Source organism: Delphinus delphis, chromosome 14 (assembly GCF_949987515.2).
Source record: "Delphinus delphis chromosome 14, mDelDel1.2, whole genome shotgun sequence".
Taxonomy (NCBI): Eukaryota; Metazoa; Chordata; class Mammalia; order Artiodactyla; family Delphinidae; genus Delphinus; species Delphinus delphis.
This window is the reverse complement of record NC_082696.1, coordinates 26,302,240-26,320,726: the sequence shown is the minus strand read 5'-3', so window position 1 is coordinate 26,320,726 and position 18,487 is coordinate 26,302,240. Positions and strand designations below refer to the sequence as shown.

Genomic DNA, 18,487 nt, shown 5'->3' with positions numbered 1-18,487 from the left:
GGTTCATTAAGTAAGAATATTATATAATAGAAAATGAATGTATGGAAAGTATATTCATATAAAATAGAAATGTATGGGAAAATGCTCATTCACATAAAAATTCCACTTATGTGAAAGTTGAAATATCTATGTCAAGTTAACTGTCAATAGATAGTGAAAAAGGATTGCATCAGGATTGCTTGTCTGTGATGCTATTTTAAAAAATTCATTCAACATTTAAAAACATGCCTACTGCTCCTTGGTTCTTTAATTTTTACTTAGCTGACTTAGAAGAATGGAGATTATGTTAGAGATGTTACAGTCAGAAATAAAGTTCTGTATTTCACAGAGCCCTTTGTTTTCTGCCTCTTCTTTAATTCTAATTTTTTTTTTTTGCGGGGGGGAACTGCTTAAATTTAGTTTACAAATAAAATATAAAGGAAGAAAGAATGATTAAACAAAGAGGTCTGTGAAGTATAATGGTGAACATTGCATTAAGAATATATAAAAACTAACTAGCACAACATTGTAAATCAACTGTATTTCAGAAAAATATATATATATAAACAACTTTCAATGAGATTCTTCAAAACGAGCCGTCCTATTCTCAGAGAGTTTGGATTGCCACTCTGCAGAGCACTTCAAGGACTTTCCACACATCTCTCTTGGCTTCTCTGACTTCTTCTGTCTAATGTGGGCTGATACATTTCAGCCACTATACAGTAACCAGTGTGAGGTGTTAGTGCTTCAATTTCAACAACTCTGTGAGCTCCTTCATATACCTTTTGCTCCTACACACAAGGGGGAAAAATGAGATGAAAAATGGTTTCCAGTAAGTCATTGACTTGCTCTATTTTTGATAAAACTAAGTTGTTCATGACAGTTTAGATGGGCTGTAGGGTTTCTTCCGAGACACATCCTCCTTCTCCAGAGTCCTAGCTCACAGACTGAGAAAGGGACAGGTCACATGGCTGTGGAGGAACCACATGACTTCTCCCTAGTGATGCTGATTGATTGACCCAGTGGTCAGAGTCTCTTTTTTAAGAATTTGAACTGTGCAGTGAGGAGAATGGAGTAGATTTGGAGACAGTTGTAGACATGTGGCATGTGACCACAGAGAAACAGAGTGAGATTCTTTACAACTTGCTTCTCCATTTCTCCTTTCCAGTGACTGCAAAGCCTGGCAGCACTTTATTTCTTGCTTCTGGCTGTTGTAAGATTGATCATTACCTCTGAGTAAAAATCCTCCTCTCCCCTCCACTTTTCTATTTGAACCAGTTTGAATGGGTTTCTGTTTTCTACAGCCAAAGGAACCCTGTCTTAGATGGACACACAAAAAAAGGAACATTCACCAAACCAAAATAAAGTCACCAATGGAGGATTATAATATCAGAGCAAAACTGGCACTAATATATAATGCTCCGATCCAAAAGCCACTTTAAAATAAGGTGTGTAAAGTCCATAAAAATGAATATGTGTGACAATCAAATGGAATTAAATATTGTTAATACCAATCTTTAGATATGCAGGGAAAATCAAAAGGAAACCAGCTGAATGACGGAAAAGGTGCAAACACACGTACACACAATTCTGATGGCGATGGTAACCACTAATTGCTTATCAATGAGGGTGAAAATGAGAAGGAACTAAAAAACGATAAGGAAAAATAAGAGGGGATAGAGTAGCAAAAGACAGGACCTATTTTATGGCTAAAATGTTGCTTAAACAAAAGAAAAAATACCAAACTTATCTATTCATCTGAACTTACCTTTTCCAGTGAATTGTTAATTACAAAGACTCGGTATACTAGCCCATAGTATTCCATTGATACATTTTTTCTTTTTTGGTCCCTATATGGTAAGTTGGGAGCATGGAGATTCACCAACAAAGATCCATTAACTTGGGTTATATTCATGAACGGAGGATCTATTTTTGCTGAGGAAAAATAGGAAAATTTGACAATATCACCCCAAAATGTAATATTTCATATGGACACATTATGCGTAATAACAAATCATTATTAAGCTCAGGGATCTGGCAAAAATCATTATGAAGAGATATTGCTAACAACTAAAATATAAATATCTGAGAAGTTTCTTTGCAGATGATTCTTTATTTGCAAAGACATATATTCTGAATCAGCTTTAAGAGGACCTTTATCAATCATTTCCACAGCCTGCAGTGATTGTTTTGGAAAATGAAGTATAAAAAGTTATTTGGGTGAAGATCTTAGTGTAAGGCAAATATTTTGTAGGTCCTTAAAGATGTAAAATTTCAAAGCAGCTTGAAAATCATTTGAAGACTTGTTGCTATAAAATTATTTCAACAGAATTATGTTATATACTATGGAATAGCAGGAGAAGGATCAAGAGAATTTTTGTTTCTTGCACTTGATATCAATAATCAGATGACCGTTAACTAGGAAAGAAAACTAAATAAATTAATAGTCACTTTAATTTCCTCCAGATTAACTATGGGAATTCTAAATGATTTTATTCATTAATGGGTTTTGTTTTCTTGTTCGGCATTCATTATGTATTTTTAGTTTGTAGATACATATCTTTTATAATTCTTGAAAACTAGCCATGATCAATCAACTTAGAGATAGATAGAGATAGAGACAGAGACATACATGCTTTTATTCTAGAATTTCAGTTCAACATCTGTTAGCATTTCTCATTCGATTTTCCATATGTCATTTTCTTTTTTCCATCTTTTTTTTCTCAGTGGAGTATTCTGAAGGGTTTCTTCAGAGCTGTCTTCCAGTCCATCAGTTTACTACTTTGTCATGTCTAAACTGATCTTTAACCCCCAAATCAAATTTTTGAATTTCAATGGTTATATTTTTTTCATTTCTATGAGCTCTATTTGGGTCTTTTTCAATCTATTTGGTCTGAGTAACATTTTGTCCTTTGATTATGTTTTTATTCCCTCTGTTATTTCTTTAAGCCTATTTAATTTATTATCTGCTTCCAATATTACAAAACCTTGAAGCGCTGGTCCAGCCAGTACTTGTTTCTTCCAACCTTGCTTGTGTTGACCTGCTTCCTTGTGTTTTTATTGTGAACACATGTTGAAAGTTGATGCTTTCTTTTTTGTTGTTTAGTTAGAATTTAAAAATTTTAAATACACTTTTTATCAACTTATAAGATAGATACAGACAAATAAATCGTGAGGATATGGCTCAACAAATCTTTACAAATAAACACTCCTGTATAGCTACCACCCAGAACAAAAAACAGGACATCACCAACACCCCAGAAACCGCCTTCACATTTCCTCCAATTACTTAACCCTAGAGGATAACCACAATTTTCCTAACTTTTATTGCCATGTACATTCATTTTTGGAATCATACAATATACACTTTTTTGTGTGTCTGCCTTGTTTCACTCTTTCACTTTTATTTGTATATATATAATTATGGGCTGAATTGTGCCTCCCATCAAATTCATAGGATGAAGTCCTAACACCCAGTACCTCAGAATATGACTGCATTTGGAGATAGGGTCTTTTTTAAAAAAGCATATGGCTTTTTAAAAAATGAAGTCATATGGGTGGTATGGGTGGTCCCTAATCCAATATGACTGGTGTCCTTATAAGAAGACACATACAATTGAACACAGAGGGATGACCATGGAAGGACACAGCAAGAAAGTGGCCAAGGAGAATGGCTTCAGAAGAAACCAAACCTGTGGACACCTTGATCTTGGACTTCCAGCCTCCAGAAGTGTAGGAAAATAAATTTCTCTTGTTTAAGCCACCAAGTCTGTGGTATTTTGCTATGGTAGCCCTGGCAATCTAAAGTCTATACATCTATCCATGTTGCATGTATCAGGAGTTTGTTCTTTCGGGGCTTCCCTGGTGGCTCAGTGGTTAAGAATCCGCCTGCCAATGCAGGGGACACAGGTTCGAGCCCTGGTCCGGGAAGATCCCACATGACGTGGAGCAACTAAGCCCGTGCGTCACAACTACTGAGCCTGTGCTCTAGAGCCCATGAGCCACAACTACTGAGCCTGCGTGCCACAACTACTGAAGCCTGTGCACCTAGAGCCTGTGCTCCTCAACAAGAGAAGCCACCGCAATGAGAAGCCCGCACACCACAATGAAGAGTAGTCCCACTCATCGCAACTGGAGAAAGCCCGTGCACAGCAAAGAAGACCCAGTGCAGCCAAAAATAAGTAATAAAATAAAATAAATAAATTTATATATATATATATAAAAAAAGAATGCTATAAAAACATTTAAAAAAAAGAGTTTTTTCTTTTGATTGCTGTGTGGTATTTAATTGTATGAATAACACAATTCATCCATTGTGTTATTCACAAACTTTTAGGTTGTTTCTAGTTTTTGGATATTCTGAGTAAAGTAGCAGGAACATTCTTGTATATGTCACTTGGGAAACATTCATTTTGTTGGGAATATAACTAAGAGTGGAATTTCTGGGTGATAGAGTTTATATGTGTTTAGCTTTTGTAAATTCTGCCATTTCCCCACAGTAGATACACCAATTTATATTCCCTTCAGCAGTGTATGAAAGTTCCCATTTTTTTCACATTCTCTCTAATACTTGGCATTATTATTTTTAAAAAGTTTAATTTTGGCCATTCTGGTAAGTGTGTAGTACCAATTTATTGTGTTTTTAAGTTGCATTTCCCTGATGACTAATGGAATTTCATATGTTCATTGGCCACTTGAATATTCCCTTTTGTGAAAAGCCTGTTCAAGTCTTTGCCCATTTTTTAAATTTGTTGCCTTGTCTTTTTATTATTGATTTGTAAAAGTTCTTTGTACATTCTGGACATAGTCCTTTGTCCCAAACATGCACTGTGAATATTTTCTCTCTATGGCTTGCATTTTCAACAGGGTGCCAAGATCATTCAATGGGTGGGGAATACCTTTTCAACAAATGATGCTGGGACAACGGGATAGCCATATACACAAGAATGAAGTTGGACCCTTACCTCACATCATATATAAAAATGAACTCAAAATTGATCAAAGATTTAAATGTAAGAGCCAAAACTATAAAACTCATAGAAGAAAGCTTAGGATAAATCTTCATAGCCTTGGGTTTGGCAAAGAATTCTTAGATATGACCCCGAAAGCATGAGTAGCAAGAGAAAAAATAGGTAGATGGGACTTCACCAAAGTTAAATACTTTGGGGCTTCAAATGACACCACTGAGAAAGTGAAAAGACAAATCACAGAATGGGAGAAAATATTTGAAAATCATCTCTCTGATAAGGTAATGGTGTCCATAATATACCAAAAAAACTCAGTAATTAAAAGACAAATCATTCAATTTAAAAATGGGCAAAGTATCTGAACAGACAATTTTCCAAGGGAGATATACAAATGGCCAATAAACACATGAAAAGATGCTCAACATCACTAATCATCAGGGAAATGCAAATCAAAATCACACGAGATACCATTTCACATGCACTAGGATTGTTATAATCAAAAAGTGACATAGTGGTGCTAAGGATGTGGGGAAATAGGAACCCTCATACACTGCTGATCGGAATGGAAAATGGTGCAGCTGCTTTGGAAAACAGTCTGGCAGTTTCTCAAATGATCAAACATACAGTTACAGGGTGACCAAGTGATTCCACTTCTAGGTATATGCCCAAGAGAAATAAAAACATGTCTACACAAAAACTTGTACATGAATGTTTATAGGAGCTCTATTCACAGGAGCTAAAATGTGGAAACAACTCAAATATCCATCAACTGAGAAATGGATAAACAAAATGCAGTATATCCGTGTACTGCAATATTATTCAGGCACAAGAAGGAACGAAGCACTGATACATGCTACAAAAGGGACAGACCTTGAAAACATTATGCTAAATGAAAGGAGCCAGTCACAAAACATCACATATTATATGATTCTATTCATATGAAATATCAAGCTGAGGGAACTCCTTAGAGACAGAAAGTAGATTAGTGTCACCTAGGGCTGAGAGGTTAAGGAGGGAGAGAATAGGAGGGTGATAGCCAAAGAGTATGGAGTTTCTTTTTTGTGGTGATGAAAATGTTCTAAAATTGACTATGGGTGATGGTTGTACTTATCTGTGAATAGAGTAAAAAATTATTGAATTGTACACATTATATGAGTAATCGTAAGGGATGTGAATTTTATCTCAGTAAAGCTGTTTAATAAATCTAGGTGGAGGCAATGCCCATACACTTGATCCTTAATTCTTCTGGGTTATAACAACAATATTTTCAAAGAATTGGAAGTTGAGGCTGCCTCCTGAAGGTTGGGATCTCTTTATGCCATTTAACCAACAAGGAGGAAATGCGGTACTTCTGTTGTCTAGGGTGACTGGTTCCAATTATCAAAGGGAAATAGAATTATATGTACAGCGGGGTCAAGTATGCTTGGTATCCTTGGAGGTGCCTCTTAGAACTCCTATATTCAGTGATAAAAATTAATTTAAGACTATGTTAAGCTAATATGAAAAAGATCAAAAGGACTCAAACTCCTCAAAAATGGAAAGTTGAGATGCTGGCTGAAAAGAAAGAGAACGTTGAGTTAAATCATGAGAAAAGCAGTTATAAATATTAACTACAGCTTCATGACTAGTTGCCATTGTGAGGACTGTAGTAAATACCCATGTTTTCTGTCTTGTTATGCATTTCTTTGTACATATACATTAAACTTTTTTTCTCATACCTTTTGTCTATTTTTTTTTTTTTTTTTTTTTTTTTGCAGTACGCAGGCCTCTCACTGTTGTGGCCTCTTCCGTTGCGGAGCACAGGCTCCGGGTGCGCAGGCTCAGCGGCCATGGCTCATGGGCCCAGCCGCTCCGCGGCATGTGGGATCTTCACAGACCGGGGCACGAACCCGTGTCCCCTGCATTGGCAGGCGGACTCAACCACTGCGCCACCAGGGAAGCCCCTTATATAAGGTCTGCTGGCAATGGCTCCATTTATAATTTACATCATAGATTATAGTATATTATTCTGACATTATGACTAAATTAGAAGAATATACATCATTGAGAAATGGATACAAGAGAGCACTTTTTGTCTCCTCTTTTGGACAGGTGACTAAAAGTCTTAATTTCCTCAATAGAAAGTTTTTCTAATGTGTATTTTCAAGAACCTCACCGTCGTGCTTAGGAATAACCCCATATGGCTCCTTTTCTGCTATCTAAAAATACTTCTTTTTTCTAGCAGGCAACATCCTGGCAGTGGGATAGAATGTCAGCTCTGAATCAGAGGCAGCCAAATTTGAATTCTGAGACCTGGGCTACTACTAAAGTGTCTGTGCCCTGACTTCCTGGGCTGTAAATGAGAATAGTAAAAGCCATCTGTAGAGCTGTTCTGAGAATGACATCAAGTGAGACGATGGTGTGGACCTCACCAGAGCACAGGGCCTGGTAGCTAGCTAACCATGCTCCATGAGGGCTATTCAAGGGCAGGAAAAGCAAATGCAAAGAAACTCCATGGAACTCACTTTCCCACCAGGGAAAGAACCGCTGTGTCATGGTCCAGCCTGAGTGGACCCCAGCCAGGGTCGTCCTCACTCTCCCGTAGTAAGGTTCCCATATGTCTGACGTTTCATTGGTAAGGTCACAGAAGAACTCTTGAATACCCCAGCAGTCCTCTTTATCTTTCCATTGTCTCTGTCCATACCTACAGAAGGGAAAAGACAAAAATCTGCATTCCTTTATTCCATTGAAGGAGTTTTCAGTTTTTTCAGTCTATTCAGTTTTCAGACTGGCTGAAATTTGTCCTCCAATATCAGCACCACTGTGAAAGCTGACAGCTGTTCTTAAGTATCTTTAAAAGTTTTAAATTAATTGAAGTGCTATCAAAGTGCTATCTCGTTGAAATATAAACTCAAGCTTGATACCTTCTGTAACACTAGCATGAGGGTTTTTGGATTTTTAGTACTTAGTGAAGTTTTCCTTCTGGGGTCTGAACCAACTTCCATTCTTGACTACGAGCTCTCCATGTCCTTCAGCCTCCTGAGGTTCAACACTTTGTGGTTTTCCTCACTTCTTATCAGCTTGCTGTTGAGTAACGTGGCTGATTCTGAGAAGTTGCTACCACTTTTCATCTCAGGTGACACCCAACACATAACGTCAATCTCTTTTTTGACAACTGAACGAGGGTTGTAGGAAGGGCTCTTTAAGGAGTTTTGTAATTAGAGGCTGGCAGAGAATGGGGAGAACCCAGGAAGAAAAGGTAATGAGGCAAAGCACCAGATACGTTGATTCAGCCTAAGACTGTGGGATGGTGTAACAGCAAAAGGGAGGATTAATGCTTCCCTTCCTTACCAGTCACAAATCAAAGAAAATGCAATAAGATGATGGTGGGAACAGAGCAGGAATTAGAGGCTGGGGAGAAAGCTACCAAAATATTTGTTGAAGGACTTGAAATATAACTTTTTAGCCATATAATGAAGAGCATTGCTGATGTCTGTACTCTGTAAACTATATGCTGACAGCAGTTTCATTATATCAGAAGACACCATAAGAACATAACCAACAATATATATTAAGCACAATTTAATGTTTTCTAACTCTTATTAGACATTGCCTTTCCTAGCTGAATTTAGCTGTGATGACTGGTTTCTTTTTTAGTGTAATACTTCATTTTTTGTCCTGTCCTACATGGGACAAAAACTGTCAGTAGACCCATGAGAACTGGATAGACCCAAAACGAAAGATTTTGAAAATATAAATCTGCATTGTGCTATTGAAAATATCACATAGGTAGGAATGGATCCAGGTATTCTGAAATGTATACAAATTTAAGAGCTCTATTTAAGAAAACGTATTACAACTATGAAATGTTTCCATGGGGCCCTAAAGTTTAATCTTCATTAATTTCATGGAAAAACAACATCTAATCCACTGTTTATGTTGAACCGTAAATAGACCCACTTTGGATATGTTTATACTGCCTACAGGGGAGAGATAAAAAGATCACCAATCCCCACTTCCTACAGGGAAGCATTTCCAACGATGCACACATCTGTTTTGGGAGTGGAGAAATCTTTATTGTAAAGATTTGTGAAGTTTACAGTTGCTACACAAAATATGTTGAGAAAAGCAGCAGTTAAAGACTGAGAAACTTCTGGAAATAGTCCTTCTGAAGTTAGTGAGAGCTTGATAAACGGAAAAATCTGACTTTAGATCTACCCCATGCTGGAGAGACATGAAGGAATTTATGGCACAAAAATTGCTACTTTGGTCCATAGCTACATCTAATCTTCTGAATTTCTGAATAGAAAATCATAAAAGCTAAACTATAATATCTCCTGTCTCATGTTCAGCCGGAATCTCAATCTACGTAAGAGAAGGAAGCGCTTCAACTCCTCTCTGCATACTCCCACCCCAGCCCCCTGAGCAGAGATGTGTGAAGGGGAAAACCTGCCATTTGCAAATCAGGAGCTTCTGTTTCCAGGCTTCAATTCAGGAAAGGAGTGGGTTATATCTGAGTTTTGGCAACGATCCACTAGAATTAGTCTCAAGATCACACAGGAGGAACATGCCTCAGCGTGTTCCAATTTGCATTCATGCTTACAGGAGGCGTTCATTTTTGAAAGGAATTTTCTAAATAGTAAACCCACTCTAAAGAAATGAACTTTAAATTGAAAATGTAGTTTACACACTCACATCCATGTGTCCCACAACTTCTTTTTCAACTATCAATAGCGTCGATTTAATTGAGGACCTATTAGGTGCTGAACAAGTCGCTTCTAACATTCAGTTGGACAAATGTTTATTGAGAGTCTCTGTTGTGAAACCAAAGGCTGACCCTGTGAAGCCTCAGTGCTGGGTCTCTGAGGGATGAAGTATCTCCCGTCACAGACTACACGTCATCATGCATTTTGTGTCACCTTCAGGGAAGACACACTCCTGCCTCCACCCCTGCTTCTTCTCAATCCTTCTGAAACTGACAAAAGTTCAGATCCTAACACTCCATCGCCTTCTAGAACATGGAATCTTAGTGGCCATCTCTACTAGCTGGAGGAAGCTCAGACTACTTACGTTTTATACTGCACAAAATAGATACTGCTGTTGCCGGGACAAGCCCGCCCAGGCTGCCAGTGCAAAATGTTGTGAAAATTTTGGGACTGAAAATGTACTCGTTGAGGTTTCAGAGACTCGTGGGCTGGCTGAGTTTCTAAAACAATAAGAAACAGAGCAACACTGAACATTGATATGAGCACCATCGTTATTAGCCATAAGTTTCAATGTAATAATACCTGCATCAGGATTCCTTGAAATAGTTGCTACAGGTGCAGATGGTGGAAGTGGAGCCCAGAAATCAACATTTCTGATCTTTGATGTGATGATTTTGATGCATGCTAAAGTGTCAGGACAGTGGTGATCCAGACTATAAAAACATACGTGATAAACTCCCACCCCACTCCTAAGCTGGAGAGGAAGTAACAGTAGTGAAAAGATAGCATTGTCCTTGATTCCACCCCTGGTGGTGATGGAATGTAATGACTGAGATGAAAGGCCTCACCAGGGCCACTTTGCCCACCTTCCTAGGAGACCCTGCGTTTCTGCTCCTCTGAGGCAAGCTTTTGCCTGGATTCTATTGTGCCTCCAGGACCTCAGCCTGGAACTCATTCCTCCTTTCTCTGTTTTTTTTTTTTTTTTTTGTGGTACACGGGCCTCTCACTGTTGTGGCCTCTCCCATTGCGGAGCACAGGCTCCGGACGCACAGGCTCAGCAGCCATGGCTCACGGCATGTGGGAACTTCCCGGACCGGTGCACAAACCCGTGTCCCCTGCATCGGCAGGCGGACTCTCAACCACTGTGCCACCAGGGAAGCCCCTTTCTCTGGTTCTTGCTTCATCTCTTCTTCCTACTTCATTGTCCCTCACCTCTCTCAGCTGACCTGGCTTTATTGCATGTAGGCCGGTTCCACTCCTGAGAGGATGCTCTTACCTGCCTGCATCCTGGTTCCAAGTGCCCGAGCATAACTGCTCAGGTGGAATGGTCCGGGCTGTGGAGGGAAACTGCCCAAGGGCTTGCCATGGAACCCAGCATTCCCGAGAAGAGTCTCAACAGGAGTCATGGCAGGAAGGGGGATAATTTCGCACTGGCATAGTTTGTGCTTTCTTGGTCAATTCATGCAACATGAGAACTCAATCTCACCTACATTCAGTCCACTGGAGGCAACAGACCTTTGACAAAATTTATTCTAGGGTCTGAAGGAAACCAGAATATATTACCCCCAAATATGCCTCTTTGACATAAAAATTATTTTGAGCTGAAGGCAATTAAGAAGCAGCAAATGCAGGAAAAGCTCTCTTGACCTCCCCCCTTTTCCGCCTAAAGGCAGGATATATAAGGCTGGCCAAAAATTTCGTTCGGGTTTCTGGCAAGCTCTTGCAGAAAGACCCAAACGAACTTTTTGGCCAGCCCAATAAAGTCTCCTTTTACTTTGCTGGAGACAGATTCTTATCAGCCCAAAGAAGGCACCAGAAGAATCTGCAAATGAAACTTACTCCATTAGTTTTCTCCCACATATTTACTTTCCCGCAGTTTCCTCCCTTGGAAGACTAAAACTGCTTTCCTCTGTCCTATCGTGTTCCTACAGGTGTATCGTGCTTTGTTGAAGATGCTACAGAAGCTGGAATTCTAAGCCGCTATTTTGAGTTTCTCTTCATATAGGATCCCCCTGGTGTTGGGCGCTGCACTCATTAATAAACTGTTTTATTAATCTGCCTTTTTGTTAAGCCGACTTTTTTATTGAATAAATCTGACATGTAACACTGTGTAAGTTAAAAAAAAAAAAAAAAAAAAAGAGTCCCAGCTGAAAACCTAAAATGGGCAGAGGTAAAGCTTTGCCTCTCCAATAGGCCCAAAGTTTCTGCTAAGGGATAGGTGGTGAGCAGGAGAAATGAGGAAGCACATCCCCTGTCTTTTTCTCATCTTCTACCACTTGCTCCCTGGCTTCTCCAGAGTGACCTCCTTTCTCCTGGTCCACCATGCTGGGAATGGCCCCATCCGAGGTCTCTGCCTTGGCCCTTCCCTTCTCCTAGAATACTCTTCCCGGGTGTCCCACATGCCTCATTTCTTCATCTCCTTTAGGTCTTTGCTCAAATATCAGTAAGACGGAAGCAAATTCTCCTAAGCCCATGGTCTCAGCTCTGAACATTCAAGATGTGTTATTTTCTAATGAATGGGGCTGTTTCCTTAGGTAGTTATTTTTACCAACCAAATAGTGTCATTACTGTTATTTGGTTTTTGTTTGTTTTTATTTTTATTTTTGGACCTCCTTCAGTGCATCAAGTGGTGATGTGTACTTGGAAAGAGTCAAATGCCACCATTGGTTTTGTTCACCCAGATCACTACCCGATCAATCGTATTTAGCACATAAAATTGTACTTAGCAGAAATTTTCAGGAGGTGACAAGCACGCACATTTTCCGGAAGATCCTTCCTAGAGTCGATTTGCTGTCCTGAACATAGATAGTCCAGTGTCCTTTACCTTGTCTGTCTTCAGATTTCTTCTCTCATTTTTGTAACACCACTGCTAACCTCCATCAAAGAAAATAGCAATCCCTCTGTAGCAGACAGAGAGGGGATTTTACCTGTCTTCACTGAGTCTGCCCAGCTCATCTGTGCAAAAGATATTATTGCGGTCTTCCTCTTACAGACCAAAATCCAAGTCTTGGAGAAGTAAAAGAGCTGGTGCAGCTGCAGACGGTGAGGTTGATTTTGTAACCAGGCTGTCTGGTCCTGGACCCTGCCTCTCACCCGTCACAGCAAACCCACAGAAGAGCCTCAGGAGAGAGGAGCTAATGGAGCAAGCAGAGCAACGAGAGGCTGAAGATATTCCTTCTTCTTTCCCTCCGCCTCCTCCCCCTGGCCGGCCTTCATTAATCACTGAACGTATTTGAACCTTAAATGTATATCAGGCCCTGTGCTCAAAGCTTTACACCTTCTTTCATTCTCACAACCACCCAATAAGGTAGGTATTTTTATTAGTACATTTTACACGTGGGGAAACTGAGGTCTAAAGAAGTTGTGTATCTTGTCCATATGGTTACAGGTCTGGTAAGATGCAGAGCCGAGGTCATTTGGGTACCACTTGAATTCCTGCCGTATTCTGCTAATGGAGTTCTTGGTCTGACCAAAGACCAAAGTCATAGTCTACTCAGATCCACATATTTCTGGGAAATGGAGGATTGAATTGTTGTTATGTTATCAGTCACTGGGCAACTGTACAGTCTTGTGAAAGTTACTTGAGACACTTATACTGAGAGGTATGCATCTGTTAACTGGGGGTCCTAATGACCTTGCTCAGAGGTATGTTGGGATGATACGATGCCCTCTGCTCTTGAAGAGTTCTCCATGAATACCCACAGCAAATTCTCACATGTTGTTTATTTATGGTCTATTCTGTGCTAGGCACTGCTCTAAGCACTTGTCATGTATTAACTCATTTAATCCTCACAGTGACCTACAATCCCCACCTTACAGATGAAGTAACTGAGGCAGAGGGGCTTTAAGCTAGTTGCCCCAGTTTTTCTAGATAATAAAATGGCAGAGTTGAAGTCCAGATTCAGGCAGTCTGGCTTAGGAGCTATGCTGGTAACCAGTATGCTATCTTGTCCTTGAAGGCGAAAGAAAGGCTAAGGAGACAGAGAGGGGTGTACGTTTGTCCTGTGCGAAGTTTTTGCACCCACAAGAGCGCCTCCTCTTTAGTAGCTACTCGTGAAGTCCGCATGCAGTTATTCAGGCTGCAGAGGGAAACGGACCCCATGTCTGTCCGGACCAGTTAGTGACAGGAGAAAGCTGAAATTTTTACAAAGCCCAGAAATGCACCACGGCCATGTCTGACAGTCCCCTTGAGCAGACTCAGATGACAAAGCTGTGAGCAATTAAAAAGAAATGAAGGACTTACCTACCACACCAGGCAGGAGGACACCGATGAGGAAGCCTAGAAAACAACATTTAGGTGTCATGGTTGCGAGTGAGACTGGTCAGGCGACCGGCGTTCCCCTCAAGGGGAGGACAGCTCTGGACAGGAGAGGAAACTCGAATCGTCCCACTCAACATCCCCTTTTTGGTTGTAACCATGGTTCTTGAAGCAAATACAATTTCATTTCGTTCATAAATTATATTGTATTATAATTTGGGGGTAATAAGTATGAAGAATCATTTCAGAAAACATTTGCTGTTAAGTCACTTTGATGTGGATGCTTGTTTTTTTGGGAGCTTTGCTAGCTGAGAAAAGGCAAAACACTGAGGATGGGTGGCCCAGAGGGCAGGTAGGGTGAGGAATTATGCAAGATGCTCGCAGGTGAGTGAAGGAGGCCTTCGGGGATTCTGGCAGAGAGGGCAGAGGGGCTGCCAGGGTGATTCTGAGTAAAGGGCTTGGCAGTTGCAATGATCAGGGCCCCTGGCAGCGGTTCAAGCAGGTGGGGTCTCTGGTTGATTCTTCCTTTTCTTGCTTTCATGGAAGCTCCTCGAATAACCTCCCTGGTGTAGACCTCATACCCTCTGCCCCCTCAGCCTCTCTGCAGGGCTCCCTCCCACACTCCACAGCCGCCCCGGTCAATGGGCCCCACTCAGCTCATGCTTCTTCCTTTTCCATTCCTGCCCTCGGTTTCCAGCAACCTAGCTGATAAAGATTTTGAGCCCGTCAAACCAAGTAATCCCTTAAAAGGATGAATGCGGGGGCAATGTTCATTTTGAACTACATTAAATCTTTGTCCTATCTTCTTATCTAATCAAACTAGGTCATCTGTTCTTTGCCCATGATTCACTACATCAGTTCTATTACCAAAAGAATTTTTTTTACCACATGATTTTAGAGACACTAAAATTATACATTAAAGCACAAGAAAGTCATAAAGATTGTTTTAAAGGGGCTTTTTGGGTCAAAAGAAGAAATATATGTTGGTTTCTTTTTCCTCTTGGGTAGTCAAACTTTCAAGTTCTTGGTAGAATAGCCCCTTTAGTAAGGAATAGTGAAGGCTGCTGAGCAGTACTAATTAATCAATAATTATTTAAGTATTAATTAATTAATTAATTAAGTCAAGAACATATATTTGCCGCCCTACCACGTGCTAGGCATTGTTCTCAGCAGCAAGGATGCAGCAGCAAATAAAATAGACATTACCCTACCTACCCAAACCAGACTTCTAAAGGGGGAAGTAGGCATACTTCCCCAGCAGGATGGAGGGTGTTTCCCAGTGCCGTTGTGCTGGGTCAGACTTCTGAATCCAAACTCCTTATCTCCTCCAGGTGAAGTTTCCATTGCTTCTAAGCTGGCTTAGGCTTTCAAAGAAGAAACAAGCAGCCTATCTTAGGTGCCCTTTGCCCCTTCTGGCGACTCCTTGTCTCCTACCTCCTCAGCATCGTCCTTCATCTCCTTGCTCATGTTAGCCACTGAACTCTAGACTTTTCATTCACCTTGGTTTTAAATGGGGAATAGAAATCTGGGTTTGAACTATCGATGTTCAATATCTTTAATGCCAATAGCTTATGTTTTGGAGCAACCAAATTGCTTCAAATTCCAGTTAAGAAAAAAAAGAAAATATCTTAATTTAAGGTTTAATAAGTAGCAGCAGAGAAGGAAATTGGGGTTTCCACTGGGTTCCTGATATTGTAGAACAAATAAGGGGAAATAGGGGAAAGAGAGCAGAGCCTCAAATATTCTAAGAACTGAATTCTCTCAGAGATGTGTGAGCTTCTGTGCTATGTTAAATTTCAGAAACCAGGGACTTCCCTGGTGATTCAGTGGTTAGGACTTCACCTTCCAATGCACGGGGTGAGGCTTCAACCCCTGCTCAGCGAGCTAGGATCCCACATGTCTCGGGGCCAAAAAAACAAAACATAAAACAGAAGCAATATTGTAACAAAATTCAATAAATAGTTTAAACAATGGTCAACATCAAAAAATCTTTAAAAAAAATTTCAGAAACTAAACTAGTCTTGTCACCCTTAAATGAGCTCACTGTGTGATATCAGAGTCTGCATAAAAGCCACACTACCAACTGTGACTCAAGGTAATGAAAAGATACAATTCAATTCTAAAATCTCACCAATTTGGAAGCAGAAGAATTTGTACAGAATTGTTTCAAATGAAATGAGATTTGCTTTGGGAAGTAAGAAAATTACAGATAATGGGAGACCCTTGCTTTACTTTTCTTCAGGCGTGAAATGCTGGCTTCAAACTTATTCCCTCCCCTCCCCTCTATCTCACCCCCCCCTACCCCTCAGCCATCAGACCCTCAGCACAAAGAGACCGCCTTGACAGTGACAGTGGATGCCTCTATCATGTTGGATCTGGAGAGAACTTACCTAAAGCCCTGCCTTGGACCGACTCGATTCTCTTCTTTTCTCCTGTGGCTTCCAGCCGACCAACAATTCATCTAATTAAGGAATCATTATTAATTTATTTTTAAGTGTGATATGGGATTTTGGTTATTATTATTGCTTTAGAAATAGATATTGAAGTATTATAGATGACATGACATAAAGTCTGGGATGTGCTTCAAAATAATCCAAGTGTTTGGGGAAGGGGATGACCAGCCATGAGCTGATAATTATTGAAACTGGGTATTGGGTGCACGGGGGTTCATTATACTCTGTACTTTTGTATATATTTGAAAATTTTCATAACAAAAGAAAAAAATTTTAAGCTTATCTACAAGATGTCATCTTTATAAAATTTCTTACAGCAATTTTAATGATGTTTTAGTGTTGATAATAATATCTAATAATTGTGGGGCACTATGATGGATTCTTTTCGTACATTATCTGTTTTTAAAGTTAATGAATGAATTTATTTATTTATTTTGACTGTGCCAGGTCTTAGTTGTGGCATGCGGGATCCTTAGTCGCAGCATGTGGGCTTCTTAGTTGCAGCATGCATGCAGGATCTAGTTCCCCGATCAGGGATTGAACCCGGCCCCCCTGCATTGGGAGCAAGGAGCCTAACCCACTGGACCACCAGGGAAGTCCCATTTTCATACATTATCTTACTTAATCATCACAACAAGCCCAGGAGGTCTGTATTATTATCCTGATGTTACAGATGAAGAAACTGAGACACAGAGAGGCTAGGAGAACCTGACTAGGCTCCGTAGCATGCAGGGACACAGTGAGGGGTGCAGTCAGATCTCGCTGCCCTCAGGGTATGAGGTTTATTATAAAATCATGTGTTGTTTTCACTTGTAATGTTGATTCCATAAAGAAAGATTTGACCATTCATTCCTTTCTTTATTCACTCAAACAAATCTTTACTGAGCATGTGCTGTGAGCCAGGCCCCAGGTTAGGCATCCAGTACTGAACAAGCCAGCAGAGCCCATCCACAGGGGGCCAACGTCATCTTCTTCATCCCTTCTTGGTAATGAAGGGCTACGTGGTCCTTATTCTCTTCAGAAAAGTCTACAAATTATATTTTCTTTAGAAGAGTGTGCACTTCATTTATGCTTTTAAATGTATTTGCAGAGAGTTGAGCAAATCATTCCCTTATGATGTATGCAATTTCCGTTTCTGTAGTTTCCCTATTATAATTTCCTACGTTAAGTAGTGATATTTTCTCCCTTGTTTTCTTATTTTTACTTAGGTTAGCTAGTTATGTATCTTTAAAATTTTTTCAAGGAACCAGATTTTATGATTAGTTATATATTCTGCTTTTTAAAAATTTAATGTCTCATTCATATCTCCTTCTACCTTTTAAAATTCCTTTCTTCTATCTTTCTTCTATTTAATCTGTTTTTCTTTTTTTTACAAAAAACTCCTTTTGTCAGATGTTTATTTCATTGGTTTTATTCTTTATTTTATATCAGTACAAGTATTTACACTAGGAATTTACTCTGGAATGTATCCCACAGGCTCTCCCTTTGGCTCTGAAATGTAATTTTTTTTCTCTATCTATTTCTTTAACAATTCTGCAATTTAGATTACTTTTTCTGACCCAAGGGTTTTTACAGAGAGAATTAAAAAACAAACCTTCCAAGTGGAGAAGCTTTTTCACTTCAGTTCTCATTGTTGTGTTTTCATGATTCCCAGGGAAGAAAAATATGCTGACTTTGGCAACCATTTGCAATTTGGAAATCCCCTTTCCTATTGTTTTGCTTTCTGGGAGTTGAAGGGCAGAGAAACAGATTAGTGTTCATTTATTATTCATGAGCAAAGGTAAAACATCCAGGCAATACAACAAGATGGACACTGAGCTTCTAAAAAATTTTTTTTAATCCTCATAAACCTGAGAGTAAGGAAAGTACCTTTATGTAAATGCCTTTATGTACTATTTTAAAATAATGCCTTTATGTACTATTTTACATAAAGTACTTTATGTACTATTTTATTATAGCATCATGAGTAACCATCGTAACTTATTCCAGTGTATTTACAGCTTCACTGAAGGCTGTACCTGGAGGTAGGTGCCTGTTGTCAAAGTTAAAGAATAACGTATATTCAAAGACAAGTGGAAGGTTTAGTGTCCCTTTGTTTACATAGGAAGCTAGAGACATCAGACCACAGTGGATAAAGCCTGGACT

General features: G+C 39.6%; 1 protein-coding gene across 1 annotated transcript; it reads right to left on the bottom strand.

Moving 5' to 3' along the window:
* Positions 1-620: 620 nt before the first annotated feature.
* On the bottom strand, positions 621-13,935 carry IL22RA2 (interleukin 22 receptor subunit alpha 2). The gene is made up of 5 exons (XM_060030513.1): positions 13,875-13,935; positions 9,996-10,131; positions 7,451-7,629; positions 1,748-1,914; positions 621-770 (listed from the first exon to the last, which is right to left on the bottom strand). The coding sequence occupies exons 1-5, from the start codon at positions 13,933-13,935 to the stop codon at positions 621-623; spliced, it is 693 nt and encodes a 230-aa protein (XP_059886496.1).
* Positions 13,936-18,487: the final 4,552 nt, after the last annotated feature.

Excerpts from the sequence above, each read along its gene's own strand:
- IL22RA2 (XM_060030513.1), bottom strand. The coding sequence starts at position 13,935 with ATGACACCTAAATGTTGTTTTCTAGGCTTCCTCATCGGTGTCCTCCTG. Across the intron at positions 10,132-13,874 it reads CCTCCTGCCTGGTGTGGTAG|AAACTCAGCCAGCCCACGAG; the intron begins GTAAGTCCTTCA and ends TTATTGTTTTAG. Across the intron at positions 7,630-9,995 it reads TATTTTGTGCAGTATAAAAC|GTATGGACAGAGACAATGGA; the intron begins GTAAGTAGTCTG and ends TCCCTTCTGTAG.